General features: G+C 36.3%; 1 protein-coding gene across 13 annotated transcripts in view; it reads left to right on the top strand.

Moving 5' to 3' along the window:
• Positions 1-12141: 12141 nt before the first annotated feature.
• The window catches only part of ECT2 (epithelial cell transforming 2), a 64153-nt gene continuing 56398 nt past the window's right edge, over positions 12142-19896 (top strand). For 3 of the 13 annotated variants that reach the window (XM_087440018.1, XM_087440016.1, XM_087440011.1), the window contains exons 1-6: positions 12142-12303; positions 15492-15643; positions 16236-16315; positions 16424-16516; positions 18037-18219; positions 19500-19589. In XM_087440018.1, coding sequence (XP_087296144.1) covers positions 15514-15643; positions 16236-16315; positions 16424-16516; positions 18037-18219; positions 19500-19589 — 576 coding nt within the window. In that variant the 5' untranslated portion in view covers positions 12142-12303; positions 15492-15513. Of the gene's footprint in view, positions 12304-12741; positions 12927-13444; positions 13529-15491; positions 15644-16235; positions 16316-16423; positions 16517-18036; positions 18220-19499; positions 19590-19896 lie in introns of all 13 variants that reach the window. The other 10 variants (XM_014783176.2, XM_087440020.1, XM_087440021.1 and 7 more) reach the window with 8 other exon arrangements.

Here is a 19896-nt window from a genome sequence, read left to right as displayed (position 1 = left end):
TATTCAAGATATCAAGTCAAAGCTTGCTCAAGACAGTACAAAGTCTGTTTTACTAAAAATTTCTTTTCCCTGTGATAATCTTGTGATAATACATATTCGATTTTTCTCTAGGAACCTAAGGTAGTAAGATAGTAAATACATTCAGCAATACTAACAAGATAATGGAATAGACTAATAGACTGGAAACTCAAGCTTTTTTGTTCATTTTTTTGAGATTTGCACTATTACTTGTAAAGTTTATAGGTAGGTGATTTAATTTCTAATTAAAAAATATCAGATAAATACATGAGTTGTGGTTTTTACCTTAAGGTATCCCAAGAGTTTCCTGGAAATGGGTCTTTTAACTTGTGTTCCTTATTTTCATAGCATGAAAACATATTCGTTCTTTCTGCTTTGGGGAGAGTTGGTAAAAGACCTTGAATGTTAGTGGGAAAGTGCTTGGATGTATGCTATTGGTAACTAACAGGAAGTCAAAGGTTTGATAAAGAAAATGGCACAATTAGGCTGTTTTGTTTTCCAAGGTTTAAATTATAAAAGTAATCCATGTTTGCAATTAAAAAAATAAAACAATATAGAAGTGCCGTCTAGAGGTATTTACTATATGATAACATACTGGCTTTTAGTTGCACATTGGTGTCCTCAAGAGCAGTGATTTAATATATATCAATTCCTTGGTCAGTCACATTCATGCAAAAAAGAAAGAAAAGAAAACAAAAAATTTTAATTATGAAAATGAAACAATGTAATTTAAAAACATTGATAAACATCTCAACTCTATTATATTATATATAACAACTCTGTTTAATCTTCAAAAAGAGAAGCATGCAAAATGTTAATGAAAATTAAAGGAATTATGCTTAATGAAGGAGAAAATAGCCTAATATTTTAATAGCCTCTATAAAATAAGTTCAACTGTGTGTGAAAGAAAAGGTTAAAATAATGAGAGATAAAGCATTAGTGGTTTTTTTTCACATCTGTGACTATATCAAGCATCACAACTTTCATGTTAGTATGCATTAGGGAAACATTTTTCCATTTTATACATATTAACCTAAAATTATGGATGGTTAGGATGCTGTATGGCCTTGTGAACTCCAGTTGTACAAAAAGGAAAGCAGTATGATGGAATGGGGATAGACCTCACTAAACTCTGAGCTCTATGAGGGCAAAAGTTGCATCAATTTGTTTCATAGTTTTATCCCCAGTGTCTAGCACAGTGTCTGGTGAATAATAAGTACCTAAGAAATATTTGTCAAATAAAGGATAGTAGTAATAGCTAGCATTTATTGAGTGCTTGCTATGTGTCACTCTTCTAAGCACTAACATTATTTTATACAATCCTCACAAAAACTCGTGAACTATTTCATAGGGTACCCAATAGTTCATTCATCAAGGGCAAAGCTTAAGAACTTTTGGAATCATGTAATTGCCTGAATTTTAGGTTTCTTCTGCTTCACCTTTGTTGCCCAAAATATGGAATTTCTTTTCCTGTCTGTGCCTCTCTGGTCCTTAGCATCTCACACACTGTTTACTTGGTCCCTTATGCTTGCTAGAATTTCAGTAGCTCAATCATCATGGGTTTAAAACTTCTCTTGGGTCCCAGTGCCTTTGAGCTCATATCCCGTAAGTTCTGAATTCCTGCACTAACAGTCACTCCTTTGCTCTATTTCTGCCCCATGATTTAGTAAATGTATTGTATTCAGGGTCAATATATCACTACTGTAGGAAAAACAGGAGAACGGGGAAGCCCATAAGGTCAATTAAATGAATAAAAATATATAAATTTTGGGAATGAACAAAGAAAAACTTGGCAAGGGTCTCAAAAGTCTGGTTTTCATATTTTGGAATGTATCTCTGAAAGATAAGGTCTCTTTAAAGAATATAACCACTATATCATTATCACACACACAAAAGTAAAAAAGAAAATCCTTAATATCATTAAATATCCAACCTGCATTTACATTTCTTTGATATTATCATATTTTTAAATAAATTTTTTATTGAATATTTTCCCCAACATTTGATTATGAAAATTTTCATACAACGAAGCAGAAATAATTTAACAGTGAACACCTATTTACAGACCACCCAGATTATACCATTAATGTTTTACTTCCATCATCTCAAAGAGTTCTCTTGTGCCATTTTGTAGTAAACCTCCTCTCCTCACCCTTAGCCTCTGTCAACCACTGATCTATTTTTTTTTTTTTTTTTGTGAGGAAGGTCAGACCTGAGCTAACATCCATGCCAACCCTCCTCTTTTTGCTGAGGAATACTGGCCCTGAGCTAACATCCGTGCCGATCATCCTCCACTTTATATGGGACGCTGCCACAGCATGGCTGGACAAGTGGTGCGTCGGTGCACGCCTGGGACCCGAACCCGGGCCACCAGCAGTGGAGCGCGTGCACTTAACTGCTATACCACAGGGCCAGCCCCTGATCTATTTTTTTGCCCTATAGCTTTGTCCTTTTTAAAATGCCATACAAGGGGAATCATATAACATGTTTTGGATGTACCACCATTTGTTTATCCATTCACTAATGATACACATTTGGGTTCTTTCCAGTTTTTAGCAATTATGAATAAAATTTCCTCAAAGATTCTCATACATAGGAATGGGACTGCTGGGTCTTATGCAATCATATGTTCAACTTTGTAAGAAACATCCACACTAGCAATGAATGAGAAGTCCTGTTGCTCCACATCCCCACCAGAACTTGGTACTGACCATCTTTATTTTAAATTCTAGCCATTCTAATAGGTGTGTAGCAGTATCTGAATGTGGTTTTAATTTGCATTTCCCTGATGAATAATGATATTGAGTATATTTTCATGTGCATATTTACCATTTGTACCTCTTCTTTAGTGCGGTATCTGTCAGATCTTTCTTTGCCCATTTTTAAAAAAGCAGGTTGCTTGTTTTATTACGTTGTGAGAGTTTTTTAAATATCCTGGATATGAGTCTTTAATCATATAGGTATTTTGAAAATAATTTTTTCCAGTCTGTGGCTTATCTTTCCACTTTCTTAACTATTAACCTTTCTTAACAGTGCGTTTTGAGGGGTATAAATTTTTATTTTTGATGAAATATGATTTGTGAATTTTTTTATGGTTCTTGCATTTTTTGCTCCATTTGATTCTTTTTTATACTATTTCTCTGCTGAGATTTTCTATGTTTTCATTCATTACAAGCATATTTTCCTTTATCTCATTTAGCACAGTTATAATAACTGCTTTAAAGTCCTTGTATGTTAATTCTAACTTCTGGGCTATCTCAGAATTAGCCTCTATTCGGTTATTTTCTTGTGGAAGGTGTCACACTTTTTTTTTCTCATATGGCACAGAATTTTGGATTGTAAACTGTATGTGATGGTTATGTCCTGATATTCTGAATTCTGTTTTATTCCTCAAAAAATTGTTACTATTTTTGTATTATCAGGCAATTAACTTGTTTGAACTCAAACTGAAAACTCTGTCTTTTGAGCAGCAGCTCAAATCTCAGTTCTGTTCTTTTTTTCTTGGCTGGACTACTTGCAGTCCTCCTTGTATTTGCATGATTAAGAATTCAGCTGGAGATGGTTTCAGTTTATATGCAGAATTCGGCACGCTCTTCTCAGGCTCTATATAGGACTCCCCCTTTGCTTTCCTGAAGCTGTGGTTACCCCAAATTCTATCCTCTGGTCTTTATGCCAGAAAGACTGTTTGCTTTTCTCTTAGTTTTAGCCTCTGCTGGACACCAATGGCAGAGTTTCCTTATTCTAAAAGCCATTACATTGTGAAAATTACCCCATGGCAGTCCATTCTTCCAAGTTTTTACTCCCCTGCAGAATCTACCTGCTTTTTCTCACTTTTCAGATCCTTCAGGTAATTTTTTGTTGCACTTTTCCCCAAATTTACAGTTGTTATTTGTAAAAGAATTGGTCATTTAGCAGTTCACTCAGCTACAGGAGAAGCAGAAATCCTATTCTCATAGTTAAAAAAAAACTTTGAATCGTGATTCAAAGAAAATACATAAATTGTTTTTGGTTATATGTCTCTTAAGTCTAATCTATTAATTACTCCTTTATTGCTCATTTTCCCCTTGCAATTTATTTGTTGAAGAAACCAGGTTGTCTTGTAGAGTTTCTACAAGTCTAGATCTTGCTGGTTGTATCCCTGTGGTGTGATTTATCGTGTTTCTCTGTTCCCTGTATTTCCTAAAAAATCAGATCTAGAGATTAATTTGATTAAAATTCAAAAATATATATTTTTTTGTGCAAAATAACTTCATAGATGGGTGTGAATCTCTATTAGGAGTAAATCTCAGCTTCTTGTGCTGTAAATGAAGGGTTTGGCTTTTCAAATTCAGTGATTATTGGTTTTCAAATTTTGTGCCAGTGGTCAGTGGTCAGTGGTTTTCACATTCTGTGTTCTGGAAGAACTTAAATTTCTGCAGTCTTTATGAAGGCAAATCAGGACCTCTCTTCCCCTATTTCAATTCAGCCTGGCTTTTATCTGTTTTATGTATTTGAGTTCACTGTAATATTTCATTTGAAGAAATATTCAAAAAGCTTGAAAACAATGGATAAACTACAGACTAAATTTTCATTATAATATGTAGATAATATTTGGAATGTTTTAAAACCTTTCCTTCCTTCTTTTTATTTTTCATTCTCTCCTTTCTTCTTTCACTTACTCTTCCTTTCAAAAAATTTTTGAGTATCTACTATGTGGCAGGTACTGACCTGGTCACTGGACATATACCAGAGCACAAAACAGACAAAACCCCCTGCCTTCATGGAGCTCACATTCTAGTGTAGAGAGACAGACAATAAACAATAACATAACAAATAAATATATAATATGTTTACAGGTGATAAAGACTATGAAATAAAAAGAGCAAGGCAAAGAGGACCAGGAGTGCTTGAGGGGTGGCTGCAATTTTGGATGGGGTAGCCACCGAGGCTGATTGAGAAGGTACATTTGAGTAAGAATTGAAGGAGAAGAGTGAGCAAGTCATGCATATATAAGGGAAGAACATAAAAGCAAAGGAAACAGCCTGAATTAGGAGGATGCCTCTCATGTTTGAGAAGCAGCAAAGAGGCCAGTGTGGCTAGAGGTAAATAGAGGTGTGAAGGGGAGAGGAGTAGGTGTCAGTGAGGATTGTATGGGGCCATGAAGACTATTGTGAGAATGTTGGCTTTAGTATGGAAGAACTGGGAAACCATTAAAAGGTTTTGAGCAGAGTGATATGATCTGACTTATGTTTTAACAGGAATATTCCAGTCGCTTTACTGAGAATAGACAGTGAAAGTTTAAGGGTAAAATCAGGGAGATGAGATAGGAAGCTATTGCAATAATTCAGGGGAAAGATGATGGGAAGCCTAGAAAAGGGTAATGGAGGGGATAATAACTGGTCTGATTCTGGATATATTTTGAAGGTAGTGCCAACAAGATTTGGGTTTGTAAAAGCAACATATCTTGGCATTTGTGGTCACAGGCAATAGAAACCAATTCTAGCTATCTTGAAGGAAAAAAAGATTTAATTTATTTTGCAAACTCACAGAATCAGTCTGAGGAGCAGGCTTGGGAAATGGACAGGAGCTAGAGAGCTCCAGAGGCGTATGCAGTGGAAACATGAGCAAAGATTATCTGACCAAAAGAATCCGGTCTGAACACTGTTGTTGCTGTTGGAATTCAATGATTCTTAACCTTTTCCATTCCTTTAGCACATGCTAAAAATTCAAAGTTCTATGAGAGAGTATCTAATTGGCTAAACTTTAATCTTGGGAAGAGGATGTTGTCCCATTCAGATCTATGGTAACAGACAAGCATTACCTCTCACTAAAACCATATTCAATGAAGGATTCCTCAAAAAGGAAATCAGACTATTATTAGGAAGGAAGGGTTAAACGTTCAATAGCCAGGAAAACAACAATTGTCCACTAAAACACTCATGATAGAAAATTTGAAAAGTACCAAAAAAAAAAAAGGAAAGGAGAGGGAGAAATAATCTCCCCAAATGCTACTGTCCACACTAAGAACATTTTGTGTGTTTCTTTACAGTTAAGTTTTTTCTATGCATAAGATTTATATATAGTTGCATTATGCACTTGAATATCATTTGCAACACTGTATCTCACCTTTTAAATATCTTCCCCAATGCATTTCTATTATTAACCCACAGTTAATCTGCTTATGTCAAATGGGCATACAATCAAGGCCAAATGTGCACCATTTTTTGATGACCTGGGTTCCATTTTTATTCCAACTGCATTAGAAATTTCATTTTTCCATCATTTGAATAGCAACAACAAAAATATTGCTAAGTACAATCAAAGTATTCAAATTGTTGTCATAGCAAATGCTACTCTACAAAGATGGAGTTGCTGTCAAAACTAAACTGGCAGGGCCGGCCCCGTGGCTTAGCGGTTAAGTGCGTGCGCTCCGCTACTGGCGGCCAGGGTTTGGATCCCAGGCGTGCACCGATGCACTGCTTCTCCGGCCATGCTGAGGCCGCGTCCCACATACAGCAACTAGAAGGATGTGCAACTATGACATACAACTATCTACTGGGGCTTTGGGGGAAAAAAAGGAGGAGGATTGGCAATAGATGTCAGCTCAGAGCTGGTCTTCCTCAGCAAAAAAAGAGGAGGATTAGCATGGATGTTAGCTCAGGGCTGATCTTCCTCACACACAAAAAAAAAACTAAACTGGCAGACAGTATCAATTTGAGGAAACTCAGACGTTTACAAGTCAGTTGATAATGTGGAAGAGGCAATTATGAGTGTTAGTGTATAATGTATGAAAGTGTAGATTGTAGAAAAACTGAATTTTTGATATGGATAATTGACTATGTTCATAAACACTGGCAAGTCTTAACTAAATCAATTTAGTACCTTAGCATGAACTCTCTTCCTCTTCTAGCTGGACTAGCTGTGGTACAAAAATCATTCAATTCTTGGGTAATTTACTCAAATGTCAATTAAAGATATAAATTATTTTATCCTTGATGTAATTTATTAATTTTGGAAATATGCCACTTAATTTTTCCTGAAAAATTGTCATAAATAATGGGTTAGATAAAAGTAAAAATAATAGAAACTTTCTTTAGTATCTTTGGAAAAAGCATCACTGATATTATAAGAAAAAGAAGTTCGTTCATTCATTAATTCACTCACTTGTTGTTTCAACAAATATTTTATTGAGTGCCTTTTTTTTTTTGAGGAAGACTGGCCCTGAGCTAACATCTGTTGCCAATCTTCCTCTTTTTCCCTTTTCTCCCCAAAGCCCCAGTACACAGTTGCATACCCTAGTTGTAGATCCTTCTATTCTAGTTCCTTTATGTGGGACGCGGCCTGAGCATGGCTTGATGAGCGGTAAGTAGGTCCATGCCCACGATCCAAACCGGTGAACCGCAGGCCGCTGAGCTGAAGTGGAACACATTAACTTAACCACTACACCACCCAGCCAGCCCCTGAGTGCCTTCTGTGTGCTAGGCGCTGTAGATAAAATGGTGAACAGAAAGACATTTTCCCTACATTCCGTAGCTTAGATAGTGGAGGAGACAAATATTAATCCAATAATCACATCTTTGATAAGTACCACAAAAGAGATACTCGTGGTGCTGGGGACTGTATAATGGGGGTTCTGATAGTGTGGGTAGTTAGGAAAGACCTTCCAAGGAGTGGTAAGTGAGCAAATGCTAAAGGATAAGTAGAAGTTGCCTGCTCTAGGTTAAAGGAATGGGGATCAGAGGGATTGGCAGAGAAAAGAGCAGGTGCAAAAATCCTTGAGCAGGAAGGCAAGTATAGAACTTAAGAGAAAGAAAGTGAACATGGTGTAAGATGAAGCTGGAAATGCAAGTAGAATTCAGACCATACAGGCCTAGCAGGATTGAAGTGTTTTAAGGAGGTGGTGATATGACTAATTTGGATTTGCATAACGTCACTCTGAATGCAGGCTGGAGAATGGATTAGAAGGCAATATGGATTCTTGGATTTCAATCACAATGTTATTCATGCAACAATTTTTGAGAACTACCATGTGCCAGGAACTGTTGCTAGGTGCTGGAGACATATAGGTGAATAAGACCAACAAGGCTCCTAAGGAACTGAAAAGCATCTTAATATTTTCAAAGGTGAGAAATATAAGCATTATGAATAAAGATATTGGTACTCTTGTAAGTATAATATAAAATATAAATATTAATATCTTTAATAAAAAGACAGAATAGATTAATGAAAATAACACTTTTGATCTTGGTTTTGCCACTAACTAGTTACTTGACCTTGGTAAAGGAATATAACCTCGATCTTGCTGGTCTTGGTAAAATTCCTCTGTAAAATAAAGAATGAGACTAATGAACTGAGATTTTTTTTCCACATCTAAAATTTTACTAATCAAATTACATAATTTGAAATAATGGCCTCATCATATTTGGAAACCTCTTGCTCCATCAAGGAAAGCTAATTCTATTTGTCCAAGTGAAACTTTAAGTGCTAGATTTGTATAGTCTTGCAGATCTATGTCAAGTGATTTATAGGCTAACGATTCATATGAATAAAGCAACGATTCATATCCTAATTACTGACTATTGAAGTGTGTAAAATAGCTTCTTCTGGTTCACAGTGATTATAATTTCTAAAGCTTGTTTTACAGGCAGAGATGACAGGTTAGAAGATGCTGTTTTATAACCAACTTGGAAATGTGACATTTTAATTGGAAAATGTTAATTAAAAGAAAGGACAGAATTCCATGGCTATTCATTAAAAATTTTGAAACGAAAATCTTACGTGGTAAGTTCTTAGTGGGACTGAATCTTTGTAACACATGTCTTGTCTAGAAGACGTGGCTCTCTTGCTACCGCCTAGTATGACATTATATATAGCTATGTACTTCACGAATGTTTTGATGGGGTAAGGATGGTGATAGAGGAGAAAAACAATTACACGAGATCTATGTGGCATTACAATGTTAATATTTAGTTACAGTAAAACATTTAATCCTGTGATGAAATATTTAAATTTACTATAAAATAGTTATTATTGGTTTATAACATAACATTTCACATTTAAAAATAAAATCTAGAAATTGTAATATATTTCATCACAACTTTAGGTAATAAAAACAAATCCACCACAACAAATGTTGCCCATTTACTGCAACAAATTTAATAATTTTTCAGATATGCTAGTTCTTATCAGTAGATTAGAACAAACTACAAAGGTGTAAGAAATCTTGTTCACTCTGATTTAAAGAGTGATTGCACAGGCAGTGTGCACACTTGTAAATGAGGGTGGGTATATTCCATAAGTCCAAACTACCTTTCCTAACTCCCCATTCTCTGTTGCTTTGAAGTAGGAAAGATGAAAAAAGAAGATAGAGATGGAGGGGAGAGGGAGAGAAGGAAAGAAAGGAAATACAAATAAAGAGGAGGGAATAAATTGGAAGAGGAACAACTAAACTGTGAGATGGGAGTCAGGAAAGATGGTTCAGAGGTCACTCAATTCAGAGATGGAGGTGGGGAAGTTGATCCTCCAAAGGAGGAATCTCAGTAGTTCTATCTCATTTTCCCCACCTCAGAAATTATTTTAGAGCCAGCCCTGACAGGGTTAAAGTGGTTCTAGTTCTGTGCTCTCACCACATCACGGCCTGGGTTTATTTCCTGGTTGTGGAACCACACCACCCATCTGTCAGTTGCCATGCTGTAGTGGCTCACAAAGAAGAACTAGAAGGACTTATAACTAGGATGTACAACCATGCACTGGGACTTTGGGGAGAAAAAAAAAAGAAATTATTTTATTGCTTGGGGAAAATATGTCAGATACTTTAATATACTAAGTACTTAAATTCAGTTCAATTCCTTTGGTATTTTTTGCCCGAAACTTGTTCATTCAGCATCTTAGGAGTTGCGGATGACACATAAGAATTTTTTAATTAAAATTCTTTAATTTTATTCTTCCAAAGAACTTCTCATTTTGATCTATCTAGCCTATACTTTAAACAGTTTTGTCCTCTTGACATATGAATTCAATAACTGTATTTCCACTGAAGGAACTGGAGGAAGAGGCTAACATTTAATACAAGGAAGCTTGACTAGGATCTCCCTTGGAAGGGGACTGAAGCTTGGTCAAGGGCAGTAGCGAGAGAGCCACATCTTCTAGACAAGAGGAGAGCGCGTGAACACAACAGGCTTTCCCTTAAAAGAGAAGAGGGAGATTAGATTTGGTGTAGAAGGACTGTTCTTCCTCTGGTAGGAAAAGAATGCAATGGAGGTCTTCACTGCATCAAGTTTGGTCTGGTAGGGGGTGGGATTTATGGCTAGGGTAGAGTGGGGCAAAGGGAACAGAAAGAGGTGGCATTGCTCCTGTGGTCAGGGGTGAGAAGGCAGTGTAGAGAAGCTTCAGTCCCATCAGGCAATTAAGGGACCTTAGCTGAGATAACAGTAGTAGTAATAGTAGCAGCAGCCACAGTAGTAGTAATGACCAACATCTATTGAGTTTATTATATGCCAGAATATGTTTTAATTACATATATTAACTCTTTTAATCCTCATGACAACACTGAGTTAAGTACTGTCATTCTCTTTTATAAAAGAACAAACAGGCACAGAGAGGTTAAATAACTTGAGGTTACCTAGCTAGGAAATGGAAAAGGAGGTTACATGGTTAGGAAATAAGATTGTATTACCTGATTATTTGCTAGTCAAACTGCCATACATCCCTTAAAAGGAATCAAGTATAGCTTTTGTTAGGCTAGCATATAATTTGTGCCGTGATACCACACAGTCAATCATTAGATTTGGGTGCAAAGCCTGTTTACCAGGGAGCAGTGCACACAGGAAATAGGCTGCTTCCCTCACTAGCTTAATATATTTTCAGGGATGAGAATTTTTGGAATGCTGGGCACACCCTAGTTTAAGTATGCAAGCACATTCCAAAGTTCAATTTCAATGACTGTTTTTCTCTTCTTTTGCCCTAACGGTTATCATGGCATTTATAATGGAGAGCAGACTGTAAATACTCTTCAATTATAAACAGGGAAACCAATAATTACCAGACTGCTTACTCATTTTGTGGATTGCATTACAAAATTTTCAGGCATTCTAAGGTGGCCTGACAAAATTACGAAAAATTGTAAATCCTTACGACCTGTTTGAGATGTTCGGAAGCGTTCCATTCCAAGTCTGTTTTGCTCGTCTTATTGGGATTTAAGGTTCTGGCAACGGATTCCCTTTCCTTCCTTTACTTAAATCAGCGATTAGGCGGGAACTATGCAAAACCCACCTGGGGGAGGGGTATTTTTCTTGAGATTGTGATCAAGGGTATTATATTTAGAAAATAAAGAAAATAAAAGGTTGCTTTTATAATAGCAATAGTAATTACAGGAAAAACGATACATTTTTGGCTATACTTTAGAGGAAAGTAAAAGATCTCAAGGGGCTGGGGGGTGGGAGCAGCAGGAAGCAATTTCCTTTGGCTCCAGGAAATTCTAGAGTCTCAAGACGTATTTTTACATTTGTTCAAATAAAAGCTCATGTTAAAAAAAAAAAAAAAGCCCGAGAAGCGCTAAGAATTTATTCTAATCATCCGTGAAGCTCCCTAGACCAGAGCACAGTGCTTTACAAAGAACAGATTTAAATAAGCTGCCGCTGTTTTGAAGTCCACCTGGAGAGCGCCCGAGTTCCCGCGTCCCTGGCCCTGCCACACTAACACAACCACCCAAGTCAAAACCCCGTAACCCCACTTTAAATTCCTAAAGCAGAAAGTATGCAGGCAGAAAAATCTTACAGCTCACAGCAACCAGTGGGGAAAACCTCATTTGCGGAGGCACGGATTAAGGTTAAAGGATTGGCGGCGCTTAAAGAGAAAAAAGTAGAGAGGGAGGAGAATCCACTCAAACTATCTTCAGGAAATGGGACGATGTTTACTGATTAAACAAGCAGTAGCCGCAGACACACCTGCTACTCCCAGAGGAGAAGCGGAAGGGCCGGCACCGCCCCCTCCTGGTCACATCCGGGCACTTCGCCACAAACTCCTGACGTTCCGACGCCCAAGCCGTTGGGTTTATTTGAAACACACGCACAACCAATCAGTCGGCGCCCACGGGGAGGCGGGCAGAGAGCAGCGACCAATCACCGCCCCCGCTGGAGACTCCAGCCTATGGGAAGGAGGTTGACATCACGCGCCAATCGGCATGGCTTTTAGAGAGAGCGGCTCACTTTTTGAATCGCTGAGGCTGCCGCCGGCGAGGAATGGCGGTGAGCGTGAGAGGAGTCGGCGCTTGAAGAGGCGGCACTTCCAGGGCGTTGTTTGAGAGTGGTGAGGACCCCGGGTGTGGTGGGGGCGGTGGGAGCGGGGCAGCGTCCCCGGGGAGGGGACCCCTTGGCTTGTGTCCGCCAGCCCCGCCCCGGTGACCGCGCATGCCGGAGCGCCCCAGCCCGGACCCCCCGGCGGTGGGAGCTCCCCCGGCGCTCGCGGCGCGGGCCGGTGACGCAGGGTGGGGCCCGTCTTCACCGCTCACCTGGTCAGATACTGTTTCCGGGAGAGTCTCGGGGTGAAGGGAGGGCGTGGGAAGCGGGTCTGGCAAGCCGCGCTGCCCTCTGCGGCTCTGGGGGCCGGCCGCTGCAGCCGTGGGGGCTTATCTCAGAGTACTTAGTGGTTTCACTCCAGGATTGCTCTCGGCGTCTTTGTGGGAAGTTTAGTATGTAGGTTTTACATAAAACGCCAGCCCACTTCCCCTCGTTCTCCCCGGTACAGATTATGGTTAAAAGCGCAGCCTCTGGAATCAGCCCGGCTTTGAATCCCTATTTTACCGCTCACAGTGTGACCTGCGGGAAGTTACTTAACCTCTCCATGCTAGGTTTCTTTATCTGTTAGATGGAGCTGATAATAGTACCTGCCTCTTAGGATTGCTGCAAAGATTAAAGAAATACAAGTGAAAGGTTTGTCTGCCACATGTTAAATGTTAAATAAATGTTGGTTGTAAATAAATGTTGGTTGTTAATTATAATATTAACAAGAATGTTGGTATTGTCAATAACACCACCAACATATCCAGTACTGCATTTAGCTCCTCCACCCTGGAAAAGGATGCCTAAAAAAATAAATAAAAGGAAACCTAAAGTGAATATGTTTAAATGACAAATTTTATCTTTGTGATGAAAAGAGACATGTGTTATAGGGTGTTTAGTGAGAAGCTCCTTGTTTATGTTCTTGGATGGGAAATAAGCTGTATAGATTTGTGAACACCGATCCTATTGTGTTTGTTTTAAAAGCTTATGGAATACATGAATGAAAGAGTGGTTAGTGTAGTTCAGTTTGTCATCAAACTATTGGATGTTATGTCATCAATTTACCATGCAGCTCTTTTTTCCTAAAATTTAAAGCTATTTTGGCAATAAATTGATCATATACAGTACCATTAGAGACAATTTTAATTTTTAATTGCCTGTTTTGATAGTCTTTAAACAGAGGCGTAGGAGAAAAATGTGAACTCATATGGTGTTTTTGATTTATTAAAGTCTCCCTCCGTTCCTGAAAGCAGGTTAGTTCATCTCTTGACTTTTTTTTTAACATTCTTTTAAGGAGACTTTGAATGAAAATCTGTTTAGAGCCTTTTCTTTTTCAATGGAAACAATTAAGTGTAAGAGATGTAAAAAAAAATAAGAGCTGTATAGAATTTATTATTGATTCTAAATAAAGACTGTTATTAACAACTGTTGGAGCACTCTTTTGGAGAGCCTTAGAATAATGATTGACATGGATTTATGGTAAGATAATAAGAAATGTCCACGTTGTGAATATTATATGAGAATTGATAGTTGTCACTCATTTTAAGACATCTATTCAGTTTTCATCACAACTACTGGATTTGAGTTGTACTATTCTCTCTTTCACCAATGTGGAAACTGAGGCTTAACCTACTAAGTGCAGAGCTGACACATGAAACTGAGTTGCCAGACCTAACAATTGTGCTTAGGTCTATTGTTTTATTAGTGTGCACATCTTCATACTGCTTAGTATCACCATCCAGAAATAATGCTAATGATATCTTAATGTTTCTCCACAGCATACAGTTTACTTAAACTGTTACTTTGCTAAGAATGTGGTGGAAGGTGAACATGATGTAATCTATGCAGAAATAGAAGTACAATGATGTACACCTGAAATTTTTACAATGTTATAAACCGATGTTACTGCAATAAACAAAAAATTAAAAAAAAAAAAAAGAATGTGGTGGAAGATATTTATATATTTTATTAATCTGAAAAAGCAGAAAAGGGTAAATTAGATCAGACATGTGCCTCTACATAAAGATGAGGCATCCTCTTTATATTTGCCCAGTACTTCAAAATAATAAACTTATAAAATCCCCAATTTGAATTGATGAAAATCTATTCAACTTTTTCTTTATTCCCTGCTTGCCTAACCTTACAACTCTTAAGTCTTGGAAACCTAAAAAAAAGATTTTCATTCACAGTCTAGAGTCATTGGCACTAACCTATGCATAATTGTCTTGTTAAATCTTTTAAAGCAGAGATTCTTGTCAAGTAATATGAAAATACTGATAAGAGAGCAATCCAATTATATATGAGAGGATCAGAGAAATCCACAGAGGATGAGTCAAGAGTGGTGGGTTGGGGGTTGAAAGACATTCTAGGTGGAGAATTGAGCACCATTAAATGCAAGTAGGTGTGGAGTAAGTTGTGATCTGTGTTTGAAAAATGCTAAGAATTACGTCGTGGCTGGAGCATATAGTACATGTGGACTGGGGGAATTACAGGAGATGAGACTGAATAGGTAGGCTAGGACCAAATTGTAAACTGGATGGTGAATTTGGACTTGTTCATTTTATGGAGGAGCGCTCATGGAAGTTCTAAGCAGGGAAGTGGTATGGTCACATTTGTTTTAGGACCATACCCCTGAAAACTCTGTGTGTGAAGAGTGACCTCTGAAGAAACTAATGATAGAGAAAGGTGTTTGGAGCTGTTGTATTTGACCAAGTGGCTATTGTGGCATTGAGCATAGAGAAGAGGGGCCAGGTCCCAGATATACTTGTGTTGGGATTGATTAGAGTTTTGGGAGGGCGAATGGGGTAGAGCAAAGAGTAAGGACGGTTCTAGTTTTTGACTGGGATTATTTGGGGGATGACGGTGGTATTATAAATGAATATAGGAAGAGAATTAGGTTGGTTGAGGGCAAAGGTGTGGAGGAGAGAGGTGGAATAATTATGAGTACCTTTTGAGCATTCATTGTATGCCAAGTAGTGTTCTGAGTACTTTTGATAAGTTGTTATTTTACTGTATTACTGTGAGTCAGCTATTTATTTTACAGAAGAAGAAACTGAGGCGTAGAGAAGTTGAGTGATTTTCTTTGGTTCAGTTTTAAGAAAAATGAGTAATGATGCTTTTTGTAAATTCTGCATATAAAGTAGAGCCTCTAGTGCTTGTTTTTGCGCAACAATCATGTTTATTTCATGTATTTTTATTCAAATTTTATTTTTTCAGCCAACGTAGAAGAGTACAAACAATGGCTGACAATACTGTGTCAACATCCACTTTTGGGAGGACAAGCTTGGCCGACTCTTCCATTTTTGATTCTAAAGTTACTGAAACTTCTAAGGAAAACTTATTTATTGGATCCACTTCATATGTTGAAGGTAAATCTGTTATATGCTTTAAAACACCAAATCACTGTTTCAATCCTAAACTTACTGTCTAGGGACTTCTTGTGATTTAACTGTGATATTAACTGTTAAGCTAGAGTACAGGTATTCAATACATATTTGTTGACAGAAACTCTTTGCACTTATGTAGATTTTTGAATATTGTTTGGATTAATGATTCCCAACTTTGAAGAGGAAGGCACCTTATTGTTGGATATTGTTTTTTCTGTATATGATGGCAATCTAACTGCAACATTTTTAGGTAGAATTTATTTAGTTATGACTGGTTAGGCGAAGAGCCACTTCTTTGCTTACCACTATGTAAATGGTCTTTCCTAAAGTTGCATGCACTGTTGAAGAGGATGGGAGAAGTGCTGATGTTGTATACACTGCTACAATATGTTTCCTCTTCCTCTAAGGTGATATATGGCCTCATTTTTTTTTAATAAACTGGGAATTAAGTCAGTTTAATTTTAGAGAATATTGTGATCTCAAAGATGGAAAACGTACAAGATTTAGGCAAAAAAGGGGTTTAGAACTACTGGTTTTGATGTTGGTACCTGATAAACATTTTTAATTTTAATAGAAGAAATGCCTCAAGTTGAAACAAGAGTGATATTAGTTCAAGAAGCTGGAAAACAAGAAGAACTTTTAAGAGCGTTAAAGGTATGGAGTTTTAGTTTTTAGTTTTTTTTAAAAGGCTGTTTTTCTTCCATCAGTGTGTAAATAATTTTGTAGTTTTCTTAATCTCATACTTAAGTCTCTTTTCCACAGACTATTAAAATAATGGAAGTCCCTGTTATAAAGATAAAAGAAAGTTGTCCTGGAAAATCGGATGAAAAATTAATAAAAAGTATTGTTAATATGGTAGGTCAAGCATTTCATTGCATGTGGCATGCTGCACTTCCCTTGATTGTATTCTTCTATTTCGCTTATGGTGATTGGACCTAAATTAGGCACAAGGTATATTTTGTGCACTCTGAAGCTAGAGGAATAGAAACTATTTTATATTTATTTTTAAAATTTGGGTGTTTCTGAAACCCCAAACTATAGCATATATTGTGAATAATGAAATCCTTATCAAGTAATTTGGCATTGTTAAATTTAAATGATGTACCATGTATTTACAAAGATCTGATACTTTTCTTTAAACTCTTTAGCTTCTTTTTTCTCATTAATTTTATAGTTATTCCAAATTCTTGCTTTATTTTCAAAATTATAAATCACAATTGACAATCATCAGGGAATTTGCCTCAGCATATGAAATATATGTAATTCTCTATATCAGCTATATTAGTTTGTGAAGGCTGCCATAACAAAATACCACAGACTGGGTGGCTTAAACAACAGAGATATATATTCTTACAGTTCTGGATGCCAGAAGTCCAAGATCAAGGTGTCGGCAGGTTTGGTTTCTCTTGAGGACTATCTGCTTGCCTTGGAGATGGCCTTTCTTCTCTACATGCACATCCCTGGTATCTCTTGTGTCTGTCCAAATTTCTTCTTATAAGGACACCAGTCAGACTGGATTAGCGTCCATCCATGCGACCTCATTTAACCTTAAAGGCCCTATCTCCGAATATAGTCACATTCTAAGGTACAAAGGGTTAGGGCTTCAACGTGAATTTTGGGAGAACATGATTCAGCCCATCACATCAGCCTAGCAAATAAAGCCCAAATAATTTGCTGACCCATTCAGAATTTTCTTTTAAATGGTTTTGTTCTTTTTTACGTAAGAGTCATACAGGTACTTAAATATCTTTCTTCTTTTTCGTAGATATGCAGTATAAAGCATTAAACAGTCACTTGCCTTTTTATATCCTACATTTGCCATGCTACAACTGCCTACATATTTCACATCTTTCTGTTATTTCCCTCATCTATACTGAAATGATTAAGTTAATCTACATCCTTTTTGTAGCTATGAAGTGTCATAGTATTTTTTATATTTTTCTGAGGACAGTTAATTTGGGCAGGAATAGCTATATGTATGGCATCGTTTTTTGGTTAGAATAAAAAGCAATGCAATAGTGGATATCTTTGTAATGCATCCCACTATCAGAATGTGTGTACTTAAAAAAATTCTTCCTTCTTGCATGCATACTAGATGATTTATAATGACTACTAAGTTATGTCAGAAGCTTATGCCTTGATAATAATCTTCAAAATTTAAGATCTTAATGTGGATGGAGATATGTATAAATAAAAATACAGATAAAGAAATATGGCTGTTCCACTGTTAAGTAAATGCTCATTATTATATGATTTAAAACTTTGTAGAAAACTTAAATGTTGATATTGAATTTTTTAGGTCTTATTTAGTGAGTTATGAATTAATTTAATAACATATACATTTTATTTCTAATAACTACATGAAAAAAATCAAGGAAATTAAAGTGCCTTTTGTAAAGATGGCATCAGTGGAAGAATTTGACAGTTTGGATTCTCCAGAATTTGAAAATGTATTTGTAGTCATGAACTTCCAGGATGCTGTCTTTAATGAATTATACAAGACTGATTGTAGAGTTATTGGACCACCAGTTGTATTAAACTGTGCACGGAAAGAAGAGGTAAGAAAGGATATATGTTTGTAATGACTTTACTAGGTTAAATTTTTATTAATGAATTTTTTGAAAATTCATAAGCATAAAAATCCCGTTAGTTGTTGAGAGTATGAAATATTTAGAATTGGTATAGTAGTGGCTACTCTAATATGGTCATTTCATTCTTTCTATTGTAATTTTCAGTAGTGAAAATCTAAGAGCTTTGAGAGTAAACAATAACAACTGTGTGTGTGTGTATATATATGTACACACGTGTGTGTTTGTGTACATGTATATGTCTTAATACTTACAGTGTCTTGGGAAGAGATAATTTGCTTAAACTTGGGTTCCAGAAATGCATAGACATATATAAACTTTTATTTTCCTCTACACAGAACACATACCACATTTCCATTTTTATCAGTTACTGCATGATTTAAAATTAGGGAAATTACTTCAGCTTTTTTTTTTTTAAAATAGCGTTTCAATATAAGAGTTGTAGTAGAGTTAGTCCCTGTTCTTTGGTTTTATTGCTATGTTTTTTTCATTTTTAAGCTTGCCTTATTAACTTAAAATTGCTTAGGTCATTGTGCGTCTTTTGTTACAGACATTAGTAATAAGCACATGATAATCTTTAATTCTCTGTTTTGATTCAGAAGTGTTGCTTTCAAAAACCAAATATACTTTTTAAAGACCAAAATTATGAAAAAGAATCTTCTTGCATAGTGGTGGGAATTAAATATATATCTCTCTATTTTTTAACCATTGTCTTTCTCTCTGATGTGTGTGTGTATACATGCTCTCTGAGGTGTGTGTACATATATATATTGTACATCATTGGTTAAATTATTTACTATGTCATTTTCTTTAGCTCAAAAAATGGAATCATATTTGATTTAAGTATATGTGTTATTTACCTAGTATTTATCATAAAATATCTTTGACCTATTTTAACTTTAATTGGAAGTATTTACAATAGTGTATGGAGTCTGAAATCTTTCCTTAGACAATACTTCATCTATGTCAAAGTACATTTTGGAAATAAAGGTTTGGATATAAATATGTTTAATTTGCCAATAGTAAAGTGTGTTTAGGTTATGTGTATGAAATATGATTTGCCAATCATGGGAAATTTTTTTATTGTGAAACTTGCAATCTGTTTTTTTGCTGTTTTTTTTGTTGCATATTGAAAAATGCAAGGAGTCTTTTGACTGGCAAGAGGGGGAGGTATATTTAGCTTGAGAAAGATGTGTTCTATTTTCTGCTATAAAGAAAGCTTACGGATTTAAAATTGTTGTATCGTTCAGCCTTTGCCGTTTTCATGTCGCCCCCTCTATTGTACAAGCATGATGAATCTAGTGCTGTGCTTTACTGGATTCAGGAAGAAAGAAGAACTGGTAAGTATTTTAAAACATTCTATTCAAAGAATATTTTCTCCAGCAAAATCAATTTAAGTGGCATTTTTTTGGTAGTTGTATCATGGTTTTATCTTAAAAATATTGAAAGAGAAATTACTATGACTATACCAGGTTTTAAATTTTGTCAGGAAACATTCTGAAAAGTCTTGTAAAGACACAAGTATTTTGTCTAGGGTGGCTGGCATATGAATCAACAGAAAAATTTCATGTGTCTGATTTAACTGTCTTTTTGTTAAATACCATATCAGCCACATTCTTTGAAGTTTTTGTTTACACATTGCAATTT

Source organism: Ceratotherium simum, chromosome 15 (assembly GCF_057802395.1).
Source record: "Ceratotherium simum simum isolate JZ-2026a chromosome 15, ASM5780239v1, whole genome shotgun sequence".
Classification (NCBI taxonomy): Eukaryota; Metazoa; Chordata; class Mammalia; order Perissodactyla; family Rhinocerotidae; genus Ceratotherium; species Ceratotherium simum.
This window is presented reverse-complemented; position numbering and strand designations above follow the sequence as displayed.